We start from the raw sequence: 23,591 nt of genomic DNA, 5'->3' as shown, positions 1-23,591 counted from the left end.
GTTAATACAGAAAACAAAGTATCATATTGCTCCAATTATATCACAAAATTCTAATTTCCTCCAGAAGAATATTACAATGCATTCTTTCTAAAAATTAATGTGAAATTATTACTCTTTGACTCAAAATACTGAAGACAACAACACTTAGAACCAAAAATTAACAAAACTTTACTACCAAAGAGGTTATTACTTACTTTTTCCAGGCTATTTATAACTGCTAACTGTGCAACTTTCTTTAGGGCTTTAAATTTAAATGCTGTTTCTGGAAAAGAAAAAAAAAAGGGCTTTACAATTACTAATTAGTTAACACAAATGCAATTCAGAAGTACCAGCAAAAATAACTTTCCTCTTACACACAAACTTTTGTGCCAGTGTTATTTATTAAGCCATGTAAAGGTAAACACAATTAGAATAAACCAAAAACCTTACTGTTTTTGTCCACTAAAGGCAAAACTCAACCTTGAACTTCAAAGGTTGTGAGTTTTTTTCCTTTGTTTCTAATAATAAGTACATTTTTAAAAAATGTCTAAAATACAATCATTGTAGAAAATTCAAAAAATACATAACAATCTAGGGGAAATGGAAAACATTATCTATGATTCTACCATTCAGAGACAATCACAATTTACAGTTTGGTTAATTTTCTTCTTTCCCTTTTCCTATGCACGTATATAGACAAATATATTTACCGTAACTGAGAAAATCTGTTCATAACAAACCTGTTCAAACTATTCTACTGGTAGCAGCATATCCCCAACTTTTTCCATATTATTAAAAGTTCCTCATGGGTATATTTGATGATTTATTACAATAATATTCAATATTTAAGTCCATGTATTAAGCCACTGGTTATTCAAACATCTTCCAATTTTGTATATTTGAATATTATTAATATAAATAACATTAATACTTTATATCCAAATCTTTTCCACATTCTAATTATTCCTTTAAGGCACATAAATATGTAGAAAAAGAACTGTCCAGTCCAAGAGATTAATATTTTTAAGGTTCTTGATAAATACTGCCAACTTGATTTTTGGAAGGACTGGGCCAAAGGCCACTCCCACCAAGCAGTATGTGAAAGTGTCCTTATCATATCCTTGCTATCATTAAATATGTTCATTTCTTTTATTCTACTAATTTGACTATTCAAAATAGTACAATGCATTTTTAAAATAAGACTAAACATTTCTCCATATACATTATGTATTTAATTTTTTTCCCTCTTCTATAAAATTACTGTCCACATTTGTAACAAAGATAACTTTTAATGAAGGGATGTAGATAACTTATTAAATTACATAAACATCTTTACAAGATAAAGATGAGTCTTCAAGTTATAAAATTGTCTAAAAAATCTTCTAAAAGTCGCTTTCTTTTTTTTCTGGACTTGCAAATGAGTAACTTGCTCTCCACATCAGTTTTTTTTTTTTTTCCTTTAAAGCAACAGCCTTTATTTGAAGGGTTTTTAAATGAAGAATTCAAAAAGTGTTAGGTTTTTGGAACTTATTGACCTGTATTGAAAAGGAACTGCTGACAAAGATTCACCAGAAATAATCTGAACAAGCAAGAAAATATAGTTAATACTACTGAAACCTACTAAAAAAGTTCCAGGACATACGGTTTCTCTGACATAACAATACCTCTAAGTGCTGTCATGGATACGAAACTGACTGCCCATTATTTTTCTAAACACACAGTGGTATAGGTAACAATATTCAATCACTTTTGTTCTTTCCTGAATATATAAAAATTAAAATGCCAATTAAAAGACTAATATATTCTTCTCTTCAAATGTTTTTTACAGATACAATTTCCATATTTTCAGTCAATAGTGGTGTGGTTTAAGAGATACTTCATTCACAAGTCAAACAACAGTCTACCCAAAAGGAATTGATAGCCTACAGGCTCATAGAACAAATGAAGAATTCGGGAATGCAGCAACTGACATTTCTAAAATACACAACAGGAGATACATGCAATAAGCTCTACTAAGCAGCTGGCCACAGAACGAGAACATTGGATCATGTCACTGGTGATTTCAATAGGACACCAGGTGCTTCCAAACACAACTCGAACTCTCATCTTAGGCTTTGTATTTTGCTTTTCCAGTTTCGCTAATGACACACATGTGATTCAAGTCCCTGAAGTATTCATTATAGTCAAGGGCATACATACCAACATAGCTCAGTTGGTAAAGAGTCCACCTGCAATGCAGAAGACCCCGGTTTGATTCCTGGGTCAGGAAGATCTGCTGGAGAAAGGATAGGCTACCCACTCCAGTACTCTTGGGCTTTCCCGTGGCTCAGCTGGTAAAAGAATCCGCCTGCAATGCGGGAGACCTGGGTTCAATCCCTGGGTTGGGAAGATTCCCTTGAGAAGGGAATGGCTACCCACTCCAGTATTCTGGCCTGGAGAATTCCGTGGACTATAGTCTGTGGGGTCGCAGAGAGTCAGACACGACTGAGCAACTTTCACTCACTCACTCACCTAATTAATCACCAAAAGCTATGCAATGTATTCTACTCAAAGATTATGTATTCTTCATCCTAAACACCATATCAAATTGGTCCCCACCCTATCACATTTCATCCAGACCTCCACTATCCTTATTTCAACATCACATTACTACACAACCAAGTTCCAGAAGTTCATGCAACTTTCTATCAAATCATCCTTCAAATTTCAAGCAAAATGGCATATCTAAAATAAAACATTGATCAAGGTAATTCCCACCCAAAAACCTTTGCATCACTTCCCAGAGCCACTAAAACAAAGCCTCATTACCCATAAGCAAAATAATACAGCAGTTAAGTACTTTGGATCTAGAGATGCAGATGTGAACTGAATCTTTATCCTGCCACTCAACAGATGTATGATCTTGGAAATGTTACTTAGGCCTCAGTTTCCTCATCAATATAAAGGATGATAATGGTAACATCTGTTTCACAGGGTTCTTGTGATTGTTGATGAGAAAAAGCATGTAAACTGCACAGGGTGATGTATGGCACATACGGAAAATGCAACAAATGTTACTATGTTTTTATTAATATGATATGATGTACTGTTGTACCTGTGTATCTTGCTTTTAACATCTCCTGCCCCTAAACACATACACACTTCTTCTCTCATGTTATACTCACTCTATTTAGCTCTGCCACACTGTTTGCAAATAATCTGATAATATATTTGTCTCATAAACCAGGTCATGAGCTCCAAAAGGAGAGACTCAATATTTTACTAATGTTTGTAAGCTCAGCAATCAGCAAGGTTTCTTACATATAGTTTCTCAACAAAAGCTGCTGAATTGAATTTAAAACACATTATTACTTTTACTATTCATATTACAGGAAGTTTCCATTCCTTTTACCATGACTGTGTAGAACCATCTTTTGCTGGTCTGGTTAATATTGGCTTTATATGTCATATTTATCAGCAAAAATTCTATAAATTTATGCTCATAAGGAAGCTGCATTCAATGGGGATAACTTACCACAATAAAAAGAAAGTAATTTATCCATACACTTAGTTTCTCTCACTGTGCATGAAGAACCATCAATTAATTATTATGTATTAAACATTTCTAAGAAACTGATCTTTTAAACAAACACCTATCCACAAGCACTCTGGACTAGATTTCCCAAATGTCACTGAACAGCTATGGAAAAAAAACTCACATTTCTTAAATTTTATACATAGAGGAAATATCTAAATATTATCATTCCTTAATTTTTCAATGTTTAATAATAAATATTAAAATTCTGAAATTTAAACTGAATTGAGTGGTGGTTTATTATAATCTAAAATAACTACTGTCCACTTGTCTATGCTGTGCTTAGTCACTCAGCTGTGTCCAACTCTCTGCAACCCCATGTACCGCAGCCCACCAGGCACCTCTGTCCATGGGGACTCTCCAAGCGAGAACACTGGAGTGGACTGCCATGCCCTCCTCCAGGGGAATCTTCCCAACCCAGGGATCGAACCCAGGTCTGCTGCATTGCAGGCAGAATTCTTTACCATCTGAGCCATCAGGGACATAACAGCTAAAATGATTCATTTCTCCTTAATTAAAGCTACTGAAAAGTGAGGTAAGCATTGCTTGGTTTTATCATGGTAATGGCCTAAAATCGTAAATTCTGAACAATCATAATATAGCTGGAACATAGCTTTATAGTATTCATCTATATAGATACAGTTCTTTTTACATCTTTGGTGAAATAGTTGTTGAGTTTAAAGCAAATGTTAGAAAAACTAAACATAGTATTTTGAAAACTGCACTGCAGAACTGTTAGTTTTTAAAGTTAGTATAACTAAATCTCCTTCAAGGTCAAACACTAAAAAACATTGTTGACAATTCCTTAATCAATATACAAAGTAGAATAAAAATAAGTATGAATCACATACTATAAGGTTTCACATTTAAATTAGCCAGAATCCAACATTACATAAAATTAAAAAACAATTTCTGTGAAATGAATTTAGGCATTTATATTCAGTATATTCATAATACTCAGTGCTATTTGCTTTATATTAACACATTCCTGCTTACCACAAAAACCCTCTCAATTCCTTCTGATAGTTAATTTCAGTCAACATAATGATAGCACTCTTCAAAGCTTTAAAATTACACATTAGGCATTACACATTACACATAGGCATATTCCCAGGTGTGACTACTATTGATATGTTCTCTAAGGAAGCAAAACTAAGCACTGAAAGAATAAAAGACTTTGAAATGCTATATAGTCAGTCAGTAAGGCAATAACAGAGTTGAAAACAGAATATCAGAAATGAGATCCCTGGCTCAATTTCTCCTCTCATCATAAAAGCACAATCTTCTGGTTCCATTTGCAATGAAACTTTTATACCCTGCTAAACTACCTGCTTTTAGCCCTGCAATAGATAAACAAATAACTTTTATAATACCTAACTATCTTTGAGATGAAATTCTAGAAAAATTAAATAACAGCATCCTCACATTCTCTTTAATAAAGAGAAAAAGCAAAAACTGTAGTTGAACCAAAACTTTACATTGCCAAGACTTAAGATATTCATTACTCTATTATTTGCAAAGGTTCAAAAATTATTGAACCATAAAGTATTACTATCCATTTCTCAAGGACATTTGCATTATAAAATCCATTTTGATGTTCTAGCTCAACATTATTAGCTCAATTAGTACATTCAAAATACTTACTTTTCACCCACAGTGATTAATTTCACATACATCATTCATTTAAACTTACCCTTCAGGAGTCGTTTTAATTTTGCACAATCCACATTAATATACTGTAACAGTTCTATATCATGAACATCCACATTGTCTTCTGAACAAACAGTCAATTCCTGTAACCTGAAAAGTAAAAAATCAAAAATAATTTATCAACTGAAGTTTTAGGATAGTTCAAAATTCTGAATTCAACAAATTGGATTGATGGTAAAAAAGCACAAATACTACATGATTTCATTTAAAATATTAGCTCAAATTGTAACCAATGCAGTATAATTTAAAATTGACATTATCATTGCATTAAACCTTCAGTTGCTAAAAAATGAAATCAATGCTATTTCTTCCTTCTCAAATTCTTCTTTCACTCACTTCAGCCTACAGATGTATAGCTAACAGTAAAATTATTCTAAGCACTTACACTAATGTTCTTCTTATCATCAGGGTGAGAAAAGCTTAGCAGTTCACATTGGGAATGAGAAGGTCCTCAAAACTGATTTACATGCTACAAATTCCACAGCTGCTGCAAAGAGCCTAAAAATATGGAATATGACTCCTTAGGAAACACAACTTAACAAATCAGCAACACCAACTTTTGAAAAGCTAACTCTTGTGGTTGTTTGTGAAAAATGGAAGGAAAGTTTAATTCCTTTTACAGTTGTTATTACCATAAGGAAGGGGCATCTGGGGAATTTATAAGGCAGATAAATCAAATAAAAAGGTATTATGGTCAAAAGAAATGAACTGGAAAACGTATCACTAAAACCTCTAAAAAGACTAGATAAACTGAACAACAACAAACAGATATTTTAACTGTACAGAAATAAAGCAAAACAAATGCTATTTACCCACTCAAGTCCAGAAATGGAAAGGAAACTGAAAACCAGAGATGGTTCTGAAGGGATGATCTGGCCAACAAAAGGGTGAGAGTTGGTTAAGTTTTTTCTCTCCTTAACCTAGGGGTGTGGGGCTAAACATTCACATGAGACTAGATACAAAGCCCTGAACCCTAAGAACGCAGGAAGTAGAACCAGGGCCTTGCATAAAACATGGCTAGAAAGAGCTATGAACTTCCTGAAAAAAGAAAAAGACATTGAAAAGGAGACAGGGAGAAAAAAAGGGGGGTGGGGGGGTAGGGATTTACTAGCACAAGAAGTCTGTCTGCTCTGCCTAAGCTTTGCGTAGAGGAAAAAGTCACCCAGGGCTGTCACCTTGCAAGGATTTGAGGCCCATATTTGTACTACCCATACAATCTGGGACTGAGAAATTAACAAAAACATGGGTCCAAAACTGGGCACTTGGCAAATGCAAAACCATCATTAGGATACTCTCAGAGTCCCAGGTCACAAGAGATTCCCAAAGAAAATACACACTGCCCTAAAGATAAATCACAGTTTACAAAACACAGAGAAACAATTCACTGTGAATGAGAGTTGGCACATCCAAACAAATGAGATTATTTAACAATCTTAAAGAGAATATAAATAAGAACGTTTTAAATAATTAGACATACAAGAAGAAATATTAAACTATACAAAAGAATAATAAACTACTTAAAAAAAAAAAACAGCAGACTTGTAAAAGAACCAAATAGAACTTTCAGAGTCACTGAGTCTTCTGCTTCTGGTGATATTTCAAATCAGATATAATTTGGGTCTTTAGGACCCTCCAACCATAAAACAGGCAATTCGGTGGAGAAAGCAGCTAATGGTCTACATAAAAAAGTACTATGAGCCACAGAACATGATATATACTTCAGTAGAACAAAAAAGTTATCTTAAGATCTGTTACTCATATTATTTCCTGAAAGAAAAGCAATGACAGAAATATCAAAGAGAAACATCCATAGATAGGTAGAATGGCCAAACACAACAAATTCTCATGACACTGATTCATCTATCAATAGTTCAGTTCAGTTCAGTTCAGTCGCTCAGTCATGTCCAACTCTTTGCAACCCCATGAATCCCAGCACGCCAGGCCTCCCTGTCCATCACCAACTCCCGGAGTTCACTCAGGCTCACGTCCATCGAGTCAGTGATGCCATCCAGCCATCTCATCTTCTGTCGTCCCCTCCTCCTCCTGTCCCCAATCCCTCCCAGCATCAGAGTCTTTTCCAATGAGTCAATTCTTCTCATGAGGTGGCCATGAAGTCACCATGAGAAGTGGCCATGAGAAGTCAATACTTCTCAAAGTACAGGAGTTTCAGCTTCAGCATCATTCTCTCCAAAGATATCCCAGGGTTGATCTCCTTCAGAATGGACTGGTTGGATCTCCTTGCAGTCCAAGGGACTCTCAAGAGTCTTCTCCAACACCACAGTTCAAAAGCATCAATTCTTTGGCACTCAGCCTTCTTCACAGTCCAACTCTCACATCCATACATGACCACTGGAAAAACCATAGCCTTGACTAGACAGACCTTTGTTGGCAAAGTAATGTCTCTGCTTTTCAATATGCTATCTAGGTTGGTCATAACTTTCCTTCCAAGGAGTAAGGGTCTTTTAATTTCATGGCTACAGTCACCATCTGCAGTGATTTTGGACTCCCAAAAATAAAGTCTGACACTGTTTCTACTGTTTCCCCATCTATTTCCCATGAAGTGATGGGACCAGATGCCATGATCTTTGTTTTCTGAAGGTTGAGCTTTAAGCCAACTTTTTCACTCTCCACTTTCACTTTCATCAAGAGGCTTTTGAGTTCCTCTTCACTTTCTGCCATAAGGGTGGTGTCATCTGCATATCTGAGGTTAATTGGTATTTCTCCCGGCAATCTTGATGCCAGCTTGTGTTTCATCCAGTCCAGCATTTCTCATGATGTACTCTGCATATAAGTTAAATAAACAGGGTGACAATATACAGCCTTGACGTACTCCTTTTCCTATTTGGAACCAGTCTGTTGTTCCATGTCCAGTTTTAACTGTTGTTTCCTGACCTGCATATAGGTTTCTCAAGAGGCAGGTCAGGTGGTCTGGTATTCCCATCTCTTTCAGAATTTTCCACAGTTTCTTGTGATCCACACAGTCAAAGGCTTTGGCATAGTCAATAAAGCAGAAATAGATGTTTTTCTGGAACTCTCTTGCTTTTTCCATGATCTAGCAGATGTTGGCAATTTGATCTCTGGTTCCTCTGCCTTTTCTAAAACCAGCTTGAACATCCGGAAGTTCATGGTTCACGTATTGCTGAAGCCTGGCTTGGAGAATTTTGAGCATTACTTTACTAGCGTGTGAGATGAATGCAATTGTGCAGTAGTTTGAGCATTCTTTGGCATTGCCTTTCTTTGGGATTGGAATGAAAACTGACCTTTTCCAGTCCTGTGGCCACTGCTGACTTTTCCAAATGTGCTGGCATATTGAGTGCAGCACTTTCACAGCATCATCTTTCAGGATTTGAAAGAGCTCAACTGGAATTCCATCACCTCCACTAGTTTTGTTCGTAGTGATGCTTTCGAAGGCCCACTTGACTTCACATTCCAGGATGTCTGGCTCTAGGTCAGTGATCACACCATCGTGATTATCTGGGTCGTGAAGATCTTTTTTTGTACAGTTCTTCTGTGTATTCTTGCCACCTCTTCTTAATACCTTCTGCTTCTGTTAGGTCCATACCATTTCTGTCCTTTATCGAGCCCATCTTTGCATGAAATGTCCCCTCGGTATCTCTAATTTTCTTGAAGAGATATCTAGTCTTTCCCATATAAAATCAATCTTCAGAAAGAACTGTCATTCCAATTTCTTGCATATTTTAAGTCACCTAATGCTATGACACTAGAGTGTCAAGGATAACTTCCATCTAAGTTAAACCATCATAATGGTCTTTTTAGGTAAGCGACCCTCTAATAAGATCAGCTCCTATTTCTGGCATAAGCTAGATTAAACAGCAAATGCAGTTGTCTGAAACATAAATTTCACAGATTTCATTTCTGAGCAGTCTGTGTCCCCTGAAAGTTAAAGAAACTGGCTTATTCTGAAGACTTATTAACTTCTATTCTGGAAAGAGTGAACTAGATTCAGGAAATACACAAAACTTGCCTATTATTACATGTGCTAATGCTGCAGAATAAAACATTTGGAGACCAGAAGATTTTTTTTTAAGTTTTCAGAGGTGGGGCATTTGCTGTGTTTTATTAAAGCAATTCATGCTTGGATAGACTAACAACATTTTACTCTTTTCATCATTTTCTACCTTCAGTGTAAGACGATTTCAAAAAGTAAGACTGGTCTAGTATCACCTAAACAAAGAAGGGGCTTTGTTTTTTATCATTTTAATGTCTATTACCTACGTGTTTGCTACCTTGCCCTTCAACCAGTATTACTCAGAATATGAAATGTTAACTTAAGAGTTCATCAAGACATTGTTCCATTATATACACAAGACTCTACATTATCAGTCATATTGTAACATTAAATAAAATTTTAATTTTCTCTGCACCAGAATTCTGACAAAAGGTTGAAGAATATTGGTGCCTAGAATCACAATTACAGAAATGCCATTTTTTAATAAAAAAACTGCAGGATTTTGAAGTTAGCTGATTCCCCCTAAAAACCATTGCACAAATTCTCAAGATATGATGTATATTTCTCACTCACACCTATTGCAAAACAACATGAGAATGAACTAAGCTGACTTGTGGAAATCCAATGCTCGCTCACACAACACAAATTAAAGCTGTAGGTATCATTAAGCAAGGAAGATTGCTTTTCTCTATTACGTATTAGTCTCTGATTCATTGAAGCACTAAGTGATTTATGTTATGCTTCCTACTTGGTCATAATTAAGGACCCGTTTGACTCTACTTGCATAAGAAAGGCAAATCATCTGCATGAAATTAAGTTCCAGAGAGACTTGCTACCATCAGTTACAATTCTATACTCACTTCTCCATTTGTAGCATATCACAACAAATGATCATATGTTGACTTCTAATTTTCAATAAAAGCTTCAATTATATTTATCATACAATTCTGAAGTACAGCAGTGTATATTATAAAAAAGGATTTCATCAAAACAGGCTAAAATAAGTATAGGAAAGCAGCCTAGTAAAATGGAACAGACAGACTCTGAAGGCAGTCTGACTTAGAAATTTTGGGACCTCCGTTATTGGGCACACTGCCTTGATTACTTCTTTAGTATTAGTTTGCTTACCTGTAAAATGGGGTAATTACCACCTACATTTCAGGGATACTGTAAGGATAAAATAGCATAGCACATGCTGTAAATGTTCAACAATGGGAGCTTTCACAGTTCACTCACTTAAAACAGTTCACTTTCTAGAAAATTCTACTTTGCCATTACTTTCTTGTGCTTCCCACATTGCTGGTTTGGTTTCTGGCGTTTTGTTTTTGGTAACTTAGGATCTTGTGATAAGGATCAGAGCTTTAATATCATTAGAATTCTGACTACTCATCAATTATTCTGATTTGACTAATTTAATAAAAAGGAATAACATGCTTAACAAGCCAAACTAAAAATTCATACTTAGTATTAAAAAAAAAAAAACTTGATCAAAAATTTATACTTTCAAGCTTATAACAGTACTCACATTTAATTGTGATTAATTTGGGCTTCCCTGGTGGCTCAGATGTTAAAGAATCTACCTGCAATGCGGGAGACCCGGCTTCGATCCCTAGGTCAGGAATATCTCCTGGAGAAGGGAATGGTTACCCACTCCAGTATTCTTGCCTGAAGAATTCCATGGACAGAGGCAACAGTCCATGGGGTAGCAAAGAGTCGACACAACTAAGCAACTAACATTTTCATTTTCATATTTAATTGTACCCACCAAGATCAAAATATCACATGATAAAAATTTCAAAAAAAAATAAATGCATAAAATTTCAACAAAAGCCCACATCCTATCAACCTTTTTTTTAATGAAGACAAAATTTATATTACTTACAACATTCCTATGAAAATTTACACACTAACCTGGTAGAAATTCGACTAAAGACTGCATTGAAGTTGTTGCAGCTAAGAGAAAATAACACCCCAGAGGCAGAATTCCGAAGTTCAGCTGCATGTTGGTTTCCTTCACGACAAGTATGAAGAAAATGGCAGATTTCTGGCAGCAACTGTTTGACCAGCATCGTTTCATCTAATCTCATTGTGTCCTTTGGTTGCTAAAATAGAAACAATCACGTAATTCTAAAACTTTCTTAAACTTACGTGTAAATATTTTCTATAATGAAAAATTTCAAACATGCGTAAGAATTGAAATAGAATAATGAACACCCATATACTCATCACCTAGATGCCACAATTGTTAATATTTCATCATGTTTGCTCTATTTATCTACAGTTGGTTTAATAAAAAACGATGGCTCCATCTTTCATGTCTTAATCACAATAAAAGTCAAGATAGCCCATCAATCCCCTCAGGACCTGCATTTCTGCTTGTTCCCATATTTGTTCCCCTTAGTAAGCTCTCCCACTCCTGGGAATCCTAGTTTACTATGAGTCCTAAATAAACTTTATTCATATACACTGGTGAGCACATTTATTCATCTGTCTCAACACCCAAATTAATTCCAGGGTGGACAATCACATCTACCTTTGGGCAGACTGACCAAGACAGACAGGTATTACTTACTGCAAATAATTTTGTTTTGGTTTAACCATTTCAAAATAAATTACAAACACCATAACTTTAAATCTACCTTACTTTAGTATCACTTAAATACAAGAAAATTCTCCAACTTCAATGCAATCGTCATACTAGGAAAAGTAAAAAATTCCCTCATATCAGCTAATAGCCAATTCATATCCAAATTTCCCCACTGCCCCACTGAATGCCTTTCATAGCTGTTCGAATTTTACTCAACCAGGATCCAAAAAAGGTTTGACTGCAGCATGACTGTTACATTCCTTTAGTCTCTTTCTCCTCAAAGTATTTCCCCTCACACTCTATGTACATCATTTTTATTTTCCATAACATTGACCTTTTTAAGAAAACAGATCAGTTGCCTCATAAAATGTTCTATATTACTGATCTGATTATGTCTTAGTGATGTAACTTGCTCTTCTAGTTGCTACATTTTCTGTTAGGCTGGAATCTAAACCTAATGGTCTTATTAGATTCAGGTTAAACACTAAGCAAAATTCATTACAGTTCATATTACATCATATCAGGAGTACATATGCAGGTAGTCCCTCTGTAAATGATATCTTTGGTGTTAACACTAAGATCTCTACTTTGTAAAGTAAATCTACTCTACAATTAACAAAACAACCAATGAATAAGCTACCCTAAAAATATACTATTCCACACCAATATTTTACCTAATGGCTTAGTATCCTTATATGAATGACAATTTTGATAATGCCAAGCAAGATGACAACAAATTTCTGTAACTGTGCTATGTTCAATCTGTAATTGCATTCCAAAAGCTTTCAGATGCAAATACATTGAAATACATGAAAAGTAAATAGATATCACAAAATATTTTTAAAAACTTCAAAATTTGAGTTACAATGCTCTTATTTATACACTAACCAAACCAACCAGACGTTGACACTAAGTCCAATTAATAAACAAATAAAAGGTATGTGATGTGAAGTGGAATCTGCTCACTCTTTGCGACCCCATGGACTATACGGTCCATGGAATTCTCCAGGTCAGCATACTGGAGTGGGTAGCCTTTCCCTTCTCCAGGGGATCTTCCCAATCCAGGGATAGAGCCCAGGTCTCCCACATTGCAGGTGGATTCTTGACCAGCTGAGCCACAAGGGAAGTCCATAGATACTAGAGTGGGTAGCATACCCCTTCTCCAGCGGATCTTCCCAACCCAGGAATCAAACCAAGGTCTCCTTCATTGCAGGTGGATTCTTTACCAACTGAGCTATCAGGGAAGCCCTGCTGTTGCTGCTGCTAAGTCGCTTCAGTTGTGTCCAACTCTGTGCAACCCCATAGATGGCAGCCCATCAGGCTCCACCGTCCCTGGGATTTTCCAGGCAAGAACACTGGAGTGGGTTGCCATTTCCTTCTCCAATGCATGAAAGTGAAAGGTGAAAGAGAAGTCGCTCAGTTGTGTCTGACTCTTAGCGACCCCATGGACTGCAGCCCACCAGGCTCCTCTGTCCATGGGATTTTCCAGGCAAGAGTACTGGAGTGGGGTGCCATTGCCTTCTCCGCAGGGAAGCCCTAGAAGCATTCAAGTTTTGAATAATGGTCATATGCATGTGTGCGTGCGAGTGTGCTGTTGCCTCAGGATGACCCTACGACTCTATGGACTGTAGCCTGGCAGGCTCTTCTGTCCGTGGGATTCTCCAGGCAAGAATACTGGAGTGGATTGCCACGTCCTCTTCCATGGAGTCTTCCCAGCCTAGGGATTGAACCCACGTCTCTTAGGTCTCCTCCACTGGCAGGCCAGTTCTTCACCACTAGAGCCACCTGGGAAACCCAATGGTCATATATACAGGAACAAAAATACTTAAGATTCTTCAGTCTACAAAATTTTACTCATAAAATTTTGGTTTTAATCATAATATTGTTAAGTATCTGTTCACTTTCATTTAGCTATTTCAACTACTAATATGATAAACATGTATTTATAGGGATCAGTTCTTAAGCCTCAACTTAATTTGATCTAAAAAGGAAAATAAATAACCAGCAAGGACCTACTTAAAAAAAAAAAAGTTAATTAAAAAAAATAAATAAAAAGGAAAATCAAGAGAGTCAATGAAGGCAATCCAGAAAAACACAACTGTTCAATAATATGAACAATACTATTTTTAATTATAAATTTAATGAAAAAATTACACATTTTCAATAGTAGAGCAAAGCAAGTTAATGTCTATTTTACGGATCATGTAAGTTATACCATGTCCACTTAGTAGAGCTTCATTTTGGCTATCTCCAAAGAGTGTAACATTAAACTGGGGCCAATGATATCAGTGATCATTCACCAAAATACATTTACCAGTACCTCTTGATTATAAATGTTAATGGAGAAAAGATGTAGAACTGAAGAGGCAATAAACCAGCATACTTCCATTCAAACATGGGTGTCAGAGATGTATTGGTAACTACAAAGTAGTAAGACCACTACAAAAAATTGATTCAAGAGAAGTTAAAAAAAAAATAATTATGTACCTTCAAACTTTCATCATTCTGTTAAACAGTTAACAGGTTTTTTGCTCTTCCACCCCGTTTTATAAATGAATGACAGCTCATCACAAATTAAGCGACAACACAAAGCTAAAACAAAATTAGCTCACCCCCAATTTAAGTAGAAAATTTATAAGCATTATCTCACAATTTAGGAATATGGGTAAGGGTCAATAAAAGAATTTAAAACACCATGCTTAGGTTTTGTGGCCTATCGTCTAAAATAGTTCTCTTCCCTAAGGATCTATCGTTGTGTGAAGTGTATGTATTGTCCAACTCCTTGTCCTACACATTCCTTAAACATTTGTGACTGTTTTCTCTCTTCTCTACGTATCAGTGCTCATATGTCAAAGTCCTTTCTTATCTAGGTTTACGATAGAGAACAACTTTAACATGTGAAAGAGAGAAGCAATTTAGAATAAAAGCAAAAGATAGGTCAAAGGAAGGGAGACTATAATCTTCTAAGAAATAAATTAACCCCAATACCTATTGAAGAGACAGATCTTTAAAATGGAGGTATTAAAGTATTAATATAAAATTTAATATGAATAAATGTAAAATAATTTTTAAAATAAATATAAAATTTATATATTTATATAAACTCCTACTATTTTCCAGGAAGAGTTAAAGCTGTTCAAATATAGAAACACTATGGTCTATACAACCAATCTTCTTGAAAAAATTCTAATTAAGTCATGGTTGAAAACTCTGAGATAACTATTTAGAGGAAACATGAGAAACAACTGTTTTGTATTCAACTATTCCTCCACATGGTCTTCCCCGGTAGCTCAGATGGTAAAGAATCTGCCTGCAAAGCAGGAGACCAGGATTCAATCTCTGGGCTGGGAAGATCTCTTGGAGAAGGGAATGGCAACCCATTCCAGTATTCTTGCAAGGAGAATTCCATTGACAGAGGAGCCTGGTGAACTACAGTCTATGTGGTCACAAAGAGTCGGACACAACTGGGTGACTAACACACCCACATACTCCTCCATGTATCTATTTTATATGTTCATATTTACATAAAAAGTGTTTTTAAGGTAGGATCTATCAGCAATATAACAGCTTAAATTTAAGTTCTCTTTATCATAAATTTTTAAAGTAAAATATTAAAATCAGATTCATACAGGGGAAAATAAGATTCTCATGGTTTTTAACATCACATTTTTTGACAGCCAAGCAATGCCACAGGCCTAACCACTGGAGAAATTAATTAAATGAAATAGTGACTTTTCTATAAAATCTTTTCTAAACAACCTGAGAGATATGACTCCAACTTAACTTTATAAATATAAAATTTGTTACTTATAAATAATCAACATTTAATTTACAAAAGATAAGAATATAATTTTTTCTTGAAAACTTCTCTATGCTACCCTGTCAGCTCTGCTAACAAAATTCATTTTCATGTTTTAGTCCATGACTCTTCTCCTTGTCCACATCTATGCTTCATTCAGTACATCAGATCATTCTCAAAACTGAACTCATAAAACATGCCTATTCAAGAACAGATTCACTTACCCCAGCAAGACATTTTTCCAGTGTATCCAATATAATCAACTGAGAGAGATACAAATTTTTTTCAGCAGTTTCTCCAAATATTCTCTAAAAGAAAAGATATTCAGAACATAAAAGTTGGTTACTACTCCCCACCACAAATCAGCACACATCTGAAAAATGAGGGACTAAGGATCAAGAAAATCAACAGTCTGCTATTTTATCTCCCAGATTATACTATATTTAAATCTATTATTTCTGATTTTATCCTAATGCTCACACAAAATTAATTCTCAGGCAAACATAAATGCTGGAATTTACTACAATCTGCCATTAGTCTGCCACAGTAAAAGATACTCTAATTTATACTTTTAAAATATGTAGTAAATGTACTTTGAAATGAACACCATTAAAGAAATGGTAACATTAGGAAAGTCCCATGTTCTGCTAGTTTTTAAGTACAATTTAGGTTTGAACAATATTTTTTAAATATATAGGATTTAGATATACAGATCTTTACTAGAATGTTAAACATTTAACCACACTTTGATGCCGCAAAATAATCAAAAAATCAAAGCCTAAACTCTAATAGCAACAAAATGCTGTAACATCAATTACATTAAGTCTTAAGCACTCACTATGTTATTTACCAATAAGAGATTATGGCTTCCATAACTTAATTTACTCAATAAGCACGAAATGAATGCCAATATTGCAATACTGTTTTCATTTTTAAAAGAAGGGTCCAAATACTAAAACATTTTCAATCTAACTGGAAACATGTCCACTTATTTATATAAGCAAGATCCTATCACTATGACCCACACACTGTGTTTAACAGAATAGCTCCATAAAATCTTAAATGTATTTCTGTAAAGCACTATACATGTTTATAAAAAGTTCTGCGTTTTTCAGAAAATCTTATTTTTTTTTCCATAAAGAGAAAATATCTTTGTAAAGCAAAGGACTGACCGCACCTCCAGTTTACCAATTTTGTAACTCTGGGATATTTTCCAATCAACTTTTTAGAAAGAAAACACACCAAAGATGATATGACTATGAAAATGGTACTTACTGATTTTCACAATCTACAACCAAAAATCAGTTTCATTGCTCAATACAAACAATAAAAATTGTGGTTTTAAGTGCTCAAAACAAGCTGAGCAGTTTGGGAGTTAATCAAGATGTATCCAGATCGGCTGTTCCAAACTGAGTATGAAGCAGATTTTAGATAGGAATTGACACAGAGGAAAGAACCACCCGACAGAGACAGGAAAAATATTGATAATATGTTCAAAGGGACACAGAGAAAACAGCAGGAGGATGCTGAAGTCTAGGGAATGTAAACAAATTTTATAAAACAAGGAATAAAAGAAGCCATCATGAGCTTTTGACAGTGGAAATACTTGATGAAACTGGTATCTGAGGAAAACTATTTCCACACAGACTCTCTACAATGGAATCTGCCACAGGTTACAGGAGGAAGGAAATAAACAGTATCTTCACAAGAGCAATTTCACATTTTAGGACTACAAAGTCATATTTTATTTACCAACTCCTTCGGACTAGGACAATCTGATATGTAAATATTCAAATGACAAGCTAAGGAAAAGATTTAAATAGATTATTATAGTCAATTCACATATGACAAAATCTGTATGAAATTCTAATTTCAGAAAAATCGAACAGTAGATAGAGTCACAAATAAGACAAGCATCTAAAACAAAAGAATTAAAATCTAAAAAGAAAGTTAAAAGGTTATCTGCACTTATCCACAAATTAAGATAAATCTTTACATCCAGAGTCCACAGAAAATGACTTTACTTACTTCAAAATACGTTGCTCCAAATTTTAAAATAGAAAACAAACCAAATTCCCCCATAAAACAGTAATGCAAATACTCACCATATTGTTAACATTCTTTAAGATAGTGGTGAGGCCACTTATAACCAAAGAAAACTTGTATTTGGAAATATTGATAAGACATTCCTTGTTGTGCTCAGTGCTGACTTTGGTATGTGTGTTCTGCTGTCCTGTTTTTATTGGAAGCTGAGGGAACAAACAAAAACAACACATAAACTTACATTTTAAAATGACTAATGAGAAATCTATTTCTCACTGAAAAATCATGAGATTTTTAGGAACATTTTATCAACCACAATTACATATATTTGTAGCTTAAAAACTCCAATTTTCAATATATAAAGAAATTTATAGCAAATCTAAAATTCTGTAGAAATTTCCATTTTTTCAGCTTTCTAGAAGTCATAAATCTTTATCTACAAAATTAAATGTTTACCCAGCACTATATAAGACAGAATGGTGACTCACATAAATAGAGCTACTTCAATGAAGCTAAAAATTATTTCAGAGAAAAATGTCTGCAAGAAAATGCAAACAATCTTTTCCCTTATATATTGAACTCAAGCATTAAAAAAACAATAGATCAAGAAAATCTACGCCTTAGACCTCTAGTCAATAATGGCAAATAACTCCAGATTGTTCAGAAAACAAAACAAACTGTATAGCCTACAATATACATAGTAAAACTGACTCAGGTAAGATAATCACCCTCAGGTACACAGTTGAGGGAGTGACAGACAAAAAGATAGATCTCATGGAAAAAAGTATCCTTTAAGGGGACCACACTTACCTGAGAATGAACCAATTTGCACTACAAAAAAGTTCATTTCTACTCAGTTTAAGAGCAGCATTCTGTATTGAAAGCATCACAAATACATGTACTGTTTAAATATTAGATCCTGCTAACACTAACAGAGAACACTGATGAAGTTCCCCCGTGAAAAAGCAAACCTGAGTCCAGCTTCCTCCTTTTTAAAATGGTGCAACAAAAAGTGGAAAGAGACCAAGTGGCATGTCCAAATTTTCTTGGTCAGTTAATAATTTGACTAACTTGACGGCAAAGAAATACTAAATGATGTTTGAAGAGATAATCACTGAAAACTTCCCTAACATGGGAAAGGAAATAGTCAACCAAGTGCAGGAAGCACAGAGAGTTGCAGTCAGGATAACGCCAAGGAGGAACACATGGAGACGCATAGTAATCAAACTGACAAAAAAATTAAAGACAAAGATAATATTAAAAGCAACAAGGGAAAAACAACAAATAACATACAAGGGAACTACCATCAGGTTATCAGCCAATTTTTCAACAAGCCAGAAGGGAATGGCACCATATATTTAAAGTGATGAAAGCAAAGAACCTACAACCAAGAATACTCAACCCAACAAGACTCTCCTTCAGATTTGATGGAGAAATCAAAACCTTTCCAGACAAGCAAAAGTTAAGAGAATTCAGCACCACCAAATCAGCCTTACAACAAGTGCTAAAGGAACTTCTCTAGGCAGGAAACACAAGAGAAGGGAAAGACCTATTAAAAAAAACAAAAAACAGAACAATTAAGAAAATGGAAATAGGATCATACATATTGATAATGCAAAAAGGCAAAATGGTTGTCTGAGGAGGCCTCACAATAGCTGTGAAAAGAAGAGACGTGAAAGGCAAAGGAGAAAAGGAAAGATATACTCATTTGAATGCAGAGTTCCAAATAGCAAGGAGAGATAAGAAAAGCCTTCCTCAGCGATCAATGCAAAGAAATACAGGAAAACAAGAGAATGGGAAAGACTAGAGATCTCATCAAGAAAATTAGAGATACCGAGGGAATGTTTCATGCAAAGATGGGCACAATAAAGGACAGAAATGGTATGGGCCTAACAGAAGCACAAGATATTAAGAAAAGGTGGCAAGAATACACAGAAGAACTACACAAAAAAGATCTTCATGACCCAGATAATCACCTTGGTGTGATCACTGACCTAGAGCCAGACATTCTGGAATGCAAAGTCAAATGGGCCTTAGGAAACATCACTATGAACAAAGCTAGTGGAGGTGATGGCATTCCAGTTGAGCTATTTCAAATCCTAAGAGATGATGCTGTAAAAGCGCTGCACTCAATATGCCAGCAAATTTGGGAAACTCAGCAGTGGCCACAGGACTGGAAAAGGTCAGTTTTCATTCCAATCCCAAAGAAAGGCAATGCTAAAGAATGCCCAAACTACCACACAATTGCACTCATCTCACATGCAAGCAAAGTAACGCTCAAAATTCTCCAAGCCAGGCTTTAACAGTACGTGAACCATGAACTTCCAGATGTTCAAGCTGGATTTAGAAAAGGCAGAGGAACTAGAGATCAAATTGAAAAATATCCGTTGGATCACTGAGAAAGCAAGATAGTTCCAGAAAAACATGTACTTCTGCTTTATTGACTATGCCAAAGCCTTTGACTGTGTGGATCACAACAAACTTTGGAAAATTCTAAAAGAGATGAGAATACCAGATCACCTGACCTGTCTCCTGAGAAATGTGTTCCAGTCAAGAAGCAATACTTACAACTGGACATGAAACAACAGACTGGTTCCAAATAGGGAAAGGAGTACGTTAAGGCTTTATACTGTCACCCTGCTTATTTAACGTATATGCAGAGTGCATCATGAGAAATACTGGACTGGATGAAGCACAAGCTGGAATCAAGATTGCTGGGAGAAATATCAATAACCTCAGATATGCAGATGACACCATCCTTACGGCAGAAAGTGAAGAAATAAAGAGTCTCTTGATGAAAGTGAAAGAGGAGAGTGAAAAAGTTGGCTTTAAAGCTCAACATTCAGAAAACTAAGATCATGGCATCTGGTCCCATCACTTCATGGCAAATAGATAAGGAAACAGTGACAGACTTTATTTTCTTGGGCTCCAAAATCACTGTGGATGGTGACTGCAGCCATGAAATTAAAAGACGTTTGCTCCTTGGAAGAAAAGTTATGGCCAACCTAGACAGCATATTAAAAAGCAGAGCTATTACTTTGCCAAAAAAGGTCCACCTAGTCAAGGCGATGCTTTTTCCAGTAGTCATGTATGGATGTGAGAGTTGGACTATAAAGAAAGCTGAGCACCAAAGAATTGATGCTTTTGAACTGTGGTGTTGGAGAAGACTCTTGAGAGTCCCCTGGACTGCAAGGAGATCCAACCAGTTCATCCTAAAGGAAATCAGTCCTGAATACTCATTGGAAAGACTGATGCTGAAGCTGAAACTCCAATACTTTGGCCACCTGATGCGAAGAGCTGACTCATTTGAAAAGACATGCTGGGAAAGATTGAGGGCAGGAGGAGAAGGGGACGACAGAGGATGAGATGATTGGATGGCATCACTGACTCAATGGGTTTGCGTAGGCTCCAGGAGTTGGTGATAGACAGGGAGGCCTGCGTGCTGCGGTTCATGGGGTCACAAGAGTCAGACACGACCGAGCGACTAAGCTGAACTGACAAGAGGAAAATCCCAAAATTGTACTACATCCTCAATGAGATGTACAGCAGGACAAGTTTAGAGCTTAGCTTGAAACACAGGGGGGGGTTTGCACACAGCAATTGGCACTTGTGTGCAAAAAGTCTATAATAAACTGTGAAAAGAAGAAAGCACACTTTAAACCATCACTAATAGAACTTTCTGTGGTGAGGCTATTACACTGTATTAATAATGCTCATTATAGTAGTCACTAGCCACATATGGCTATTAAGCTTAAGCATCTGTTACATGGCTAATGCAAATAAGGAATCAAATGTTTATTTAAATTTATTTTACTTAAACTTAACATTAAGTGGCCATGTACTCACTGAACAGCACAGTTCTAAACTAACCAGCTAAAGAAACACCCCCTTCCAGGATGAAGACCACATTGAGAAGAAAGTACTGAGATATACTCCAAATTGAAAACAATAAGACCAACAGGGGCAAAGGAAAAAGATCCCAATAGAAGGTGGAAAAGAGAAGAAAGCCAAGAGAGCTTACAAAGAATGAGATGATGTATTTGTTTAATTTCATGAAAGCAACAGAAGCACTCCAGAGCCATGAAGATAGAAAGCTATACTGGCCCACATTTCTCTCCTAACAACTCAGGAAAATTAATTTCACATAAAAATGAGCAACAGAAAACACTGTAGTCAAGTCATATGTGAAACTATTTTGAGAAAAAAAGAATAAGAGACAGAATAGCATTACTACAGAAAATGAAAACATGCCAAAAAGATATGTTCACCAACAGATGAAACTGTAAATTATTAATTCAAAATGAGCCAAGAGAAGTTTTTAAATGACTAAAGATGTGAAATAAATTAGAATTACAAATTAATTGACAAAATTCAGAAAAGAATTAGAAAAAAATCATTTCAGAAGTGAAGACTAACCAGAGATATTGAGTAAATAAAAGAAAATATAATGCTTTAAGAGAAAAAGGTAAACAGGAGGAAAATTCTAATATTCAAAAAATAAGGAAAATGAGATGGGAATTTACAATACAATGACAGAGAAAACAGGCAAACAAGATCCAACACAGGTATAACAGGAGATCTCAAAGAAGGAAATGAAATCAATGGAGTAGAATGGATATTACAAACGAATTCAAGGAAAGTTTGCTGATAATTTTTTTAAATATTTCAAACTATATAAAGGGCACACCACATACGTGAAAAAACTAACCCAGAATGACCAATACCAGGTCATATTTTAGTAAAACTATTGATCTTCTGTGAATAAGAAACAAACAAACAAACAAAAAATCCTTTGAACATTCAGGCAGAAAGTCATTTACACAAAAAACAAAAACCAGACTGTCCTCAGACTTTGACAATACTATATGCTAATGAGAAAATGAAATAACATTTTAAGTTTCTTAAGAGAAGATAAAGTAAACCAAGGATTTTACATGCAGGCAAACTGACTTCCAAGTAAAATGATGATAATCAAACTGTTATGAATTGCATGAACCCAGGAAATATGGTTCCCTTGAGCCTTTCCTGAGAAATCTACTAGACAGTATGCTTCAGTCAACCAAAATAACAGAAGACACATCTACACTATGAGGGACCATTAAATATGTATTTACTAAAAGAACTGAAAATAAATAATGATAATAAAGGAGAAAACACACTATGTAACTGCTAAATGTAATGACAGTATAGATATGGTACAGTTATCAAAACTGGGAAAGGGCAGTGAGAATACACAAAAAAGAATACTCTTGGTATACGGACTGCCTTATGGTACTAAGAGTAAAAGGACATTATTTTAAACCAAACACTGGCTGAGAAGGAGATGAGAATAGGTTACTAGCTAACTTCAGTACTGCTTATAGAAGAAAACCACTGTTTAACAACTTCCCCTCCCAAAAAAGGGAGGGAATTAGAGTACTATACAAAGACATCAATATAAAAATAACCAACAGGAAAAAAAAAAATTGCTGGTTTGTCTTGGGTGAGCAGTGGCACAAGCCTACCACCAGATGCTTAGGTGAAAATCTACACTGTGGGTAACGAAACGCAGCAAGAGCTTTCCACGTGGCTCACCTTAAGTTTCTCCCACACAGTCCCACCACAGCGGCTTCTCAGATTTCCCTAAAATCTCCAACTGGTCTATCCATTGCCACTGATTTAGAGGATCTGGTTAGTGACTCCTTTTCTCTGATCTTCCAACTCCTCCTCCTAGATTTTCACCTCACAAGTCCTCTCAAAATTGTACATGGTCTAATTTCCATAATAAGTCGCTTTCCCCATCACACAATTGGCTTCCCCAACTGAACCCTAATACACAAACCTCCTGAAACACCAAAATATATGCTGAGAAAGCAAATAACACAGACCACAGAATTTAAATGACTTAAATAAAAGACTTATATAAACGTAACATTTAAAAAATAACAAA

The 23,591-nt window shown here is 35.4% G+C and overlaps 1 protein-coding gene across 6 annotated transcripts in view; it reads right to left on the bottom strand.

Moving 5' to 3' along the window:
- NF1 (neurofibromin 1) overlaps positions 1–23,591 on the bottom strand; it is a 275,386-nt gene that overhangs the window by 184,835 nt on the left and 66,960 nt on the right. For 5 of the 6 annotated variants that reach the window (XM_010861452.1, XM_010861457.1, XM_010861455.1 and 2 more), the window contains 5 exons: positions 17,725–17,868; positions 15,844–15,927; positions 11,145–11,335; positions 5,247–5,353; positions 195–262 (listed from right to left, as the gene is read on the bottom strand). In XM_010861452.1, coding sequence (XP_010859754.1) covers positions 195–262; positions 5,247–5,353; positions 11,145–11,335; positions 15,844–15,927; positions 17,725–17,868 — 594 coding nt within the window. Of the gene's footprint in view, positions 1–194; positions 263–5,246; positions 5,354–5,648; positions 7,184–11,144; positions 11,336–15,843; positions 15,928–17,724; positions 17,869–23,591 lie in introns of those variants that run through there. The other variant, XM_010861458.1, reaches the window with a different exon arrangement.

Source organism: Bison bison, unplaced genomic scaffold (assembly GCF_000754665.1).
Source record: "Bison bison bison isolate TAMUID 2011002044 unplaced genomic scaffold, Bison_UMD1.0 scf7180017864472, whole genome shotgun sequence".
In the NCBI taxonomy this organism is placed as follows: domain Eukaryota; kingdom Metazoa; phylum Chordata; class Mammalia; order Artiodactyla; family Bovidae; genus Bison; species Bison bison.
Note: the sequence above shows the minus strand (reverse complement) of the source record. Positions and strands in the feature narration are given on the sequence as shown.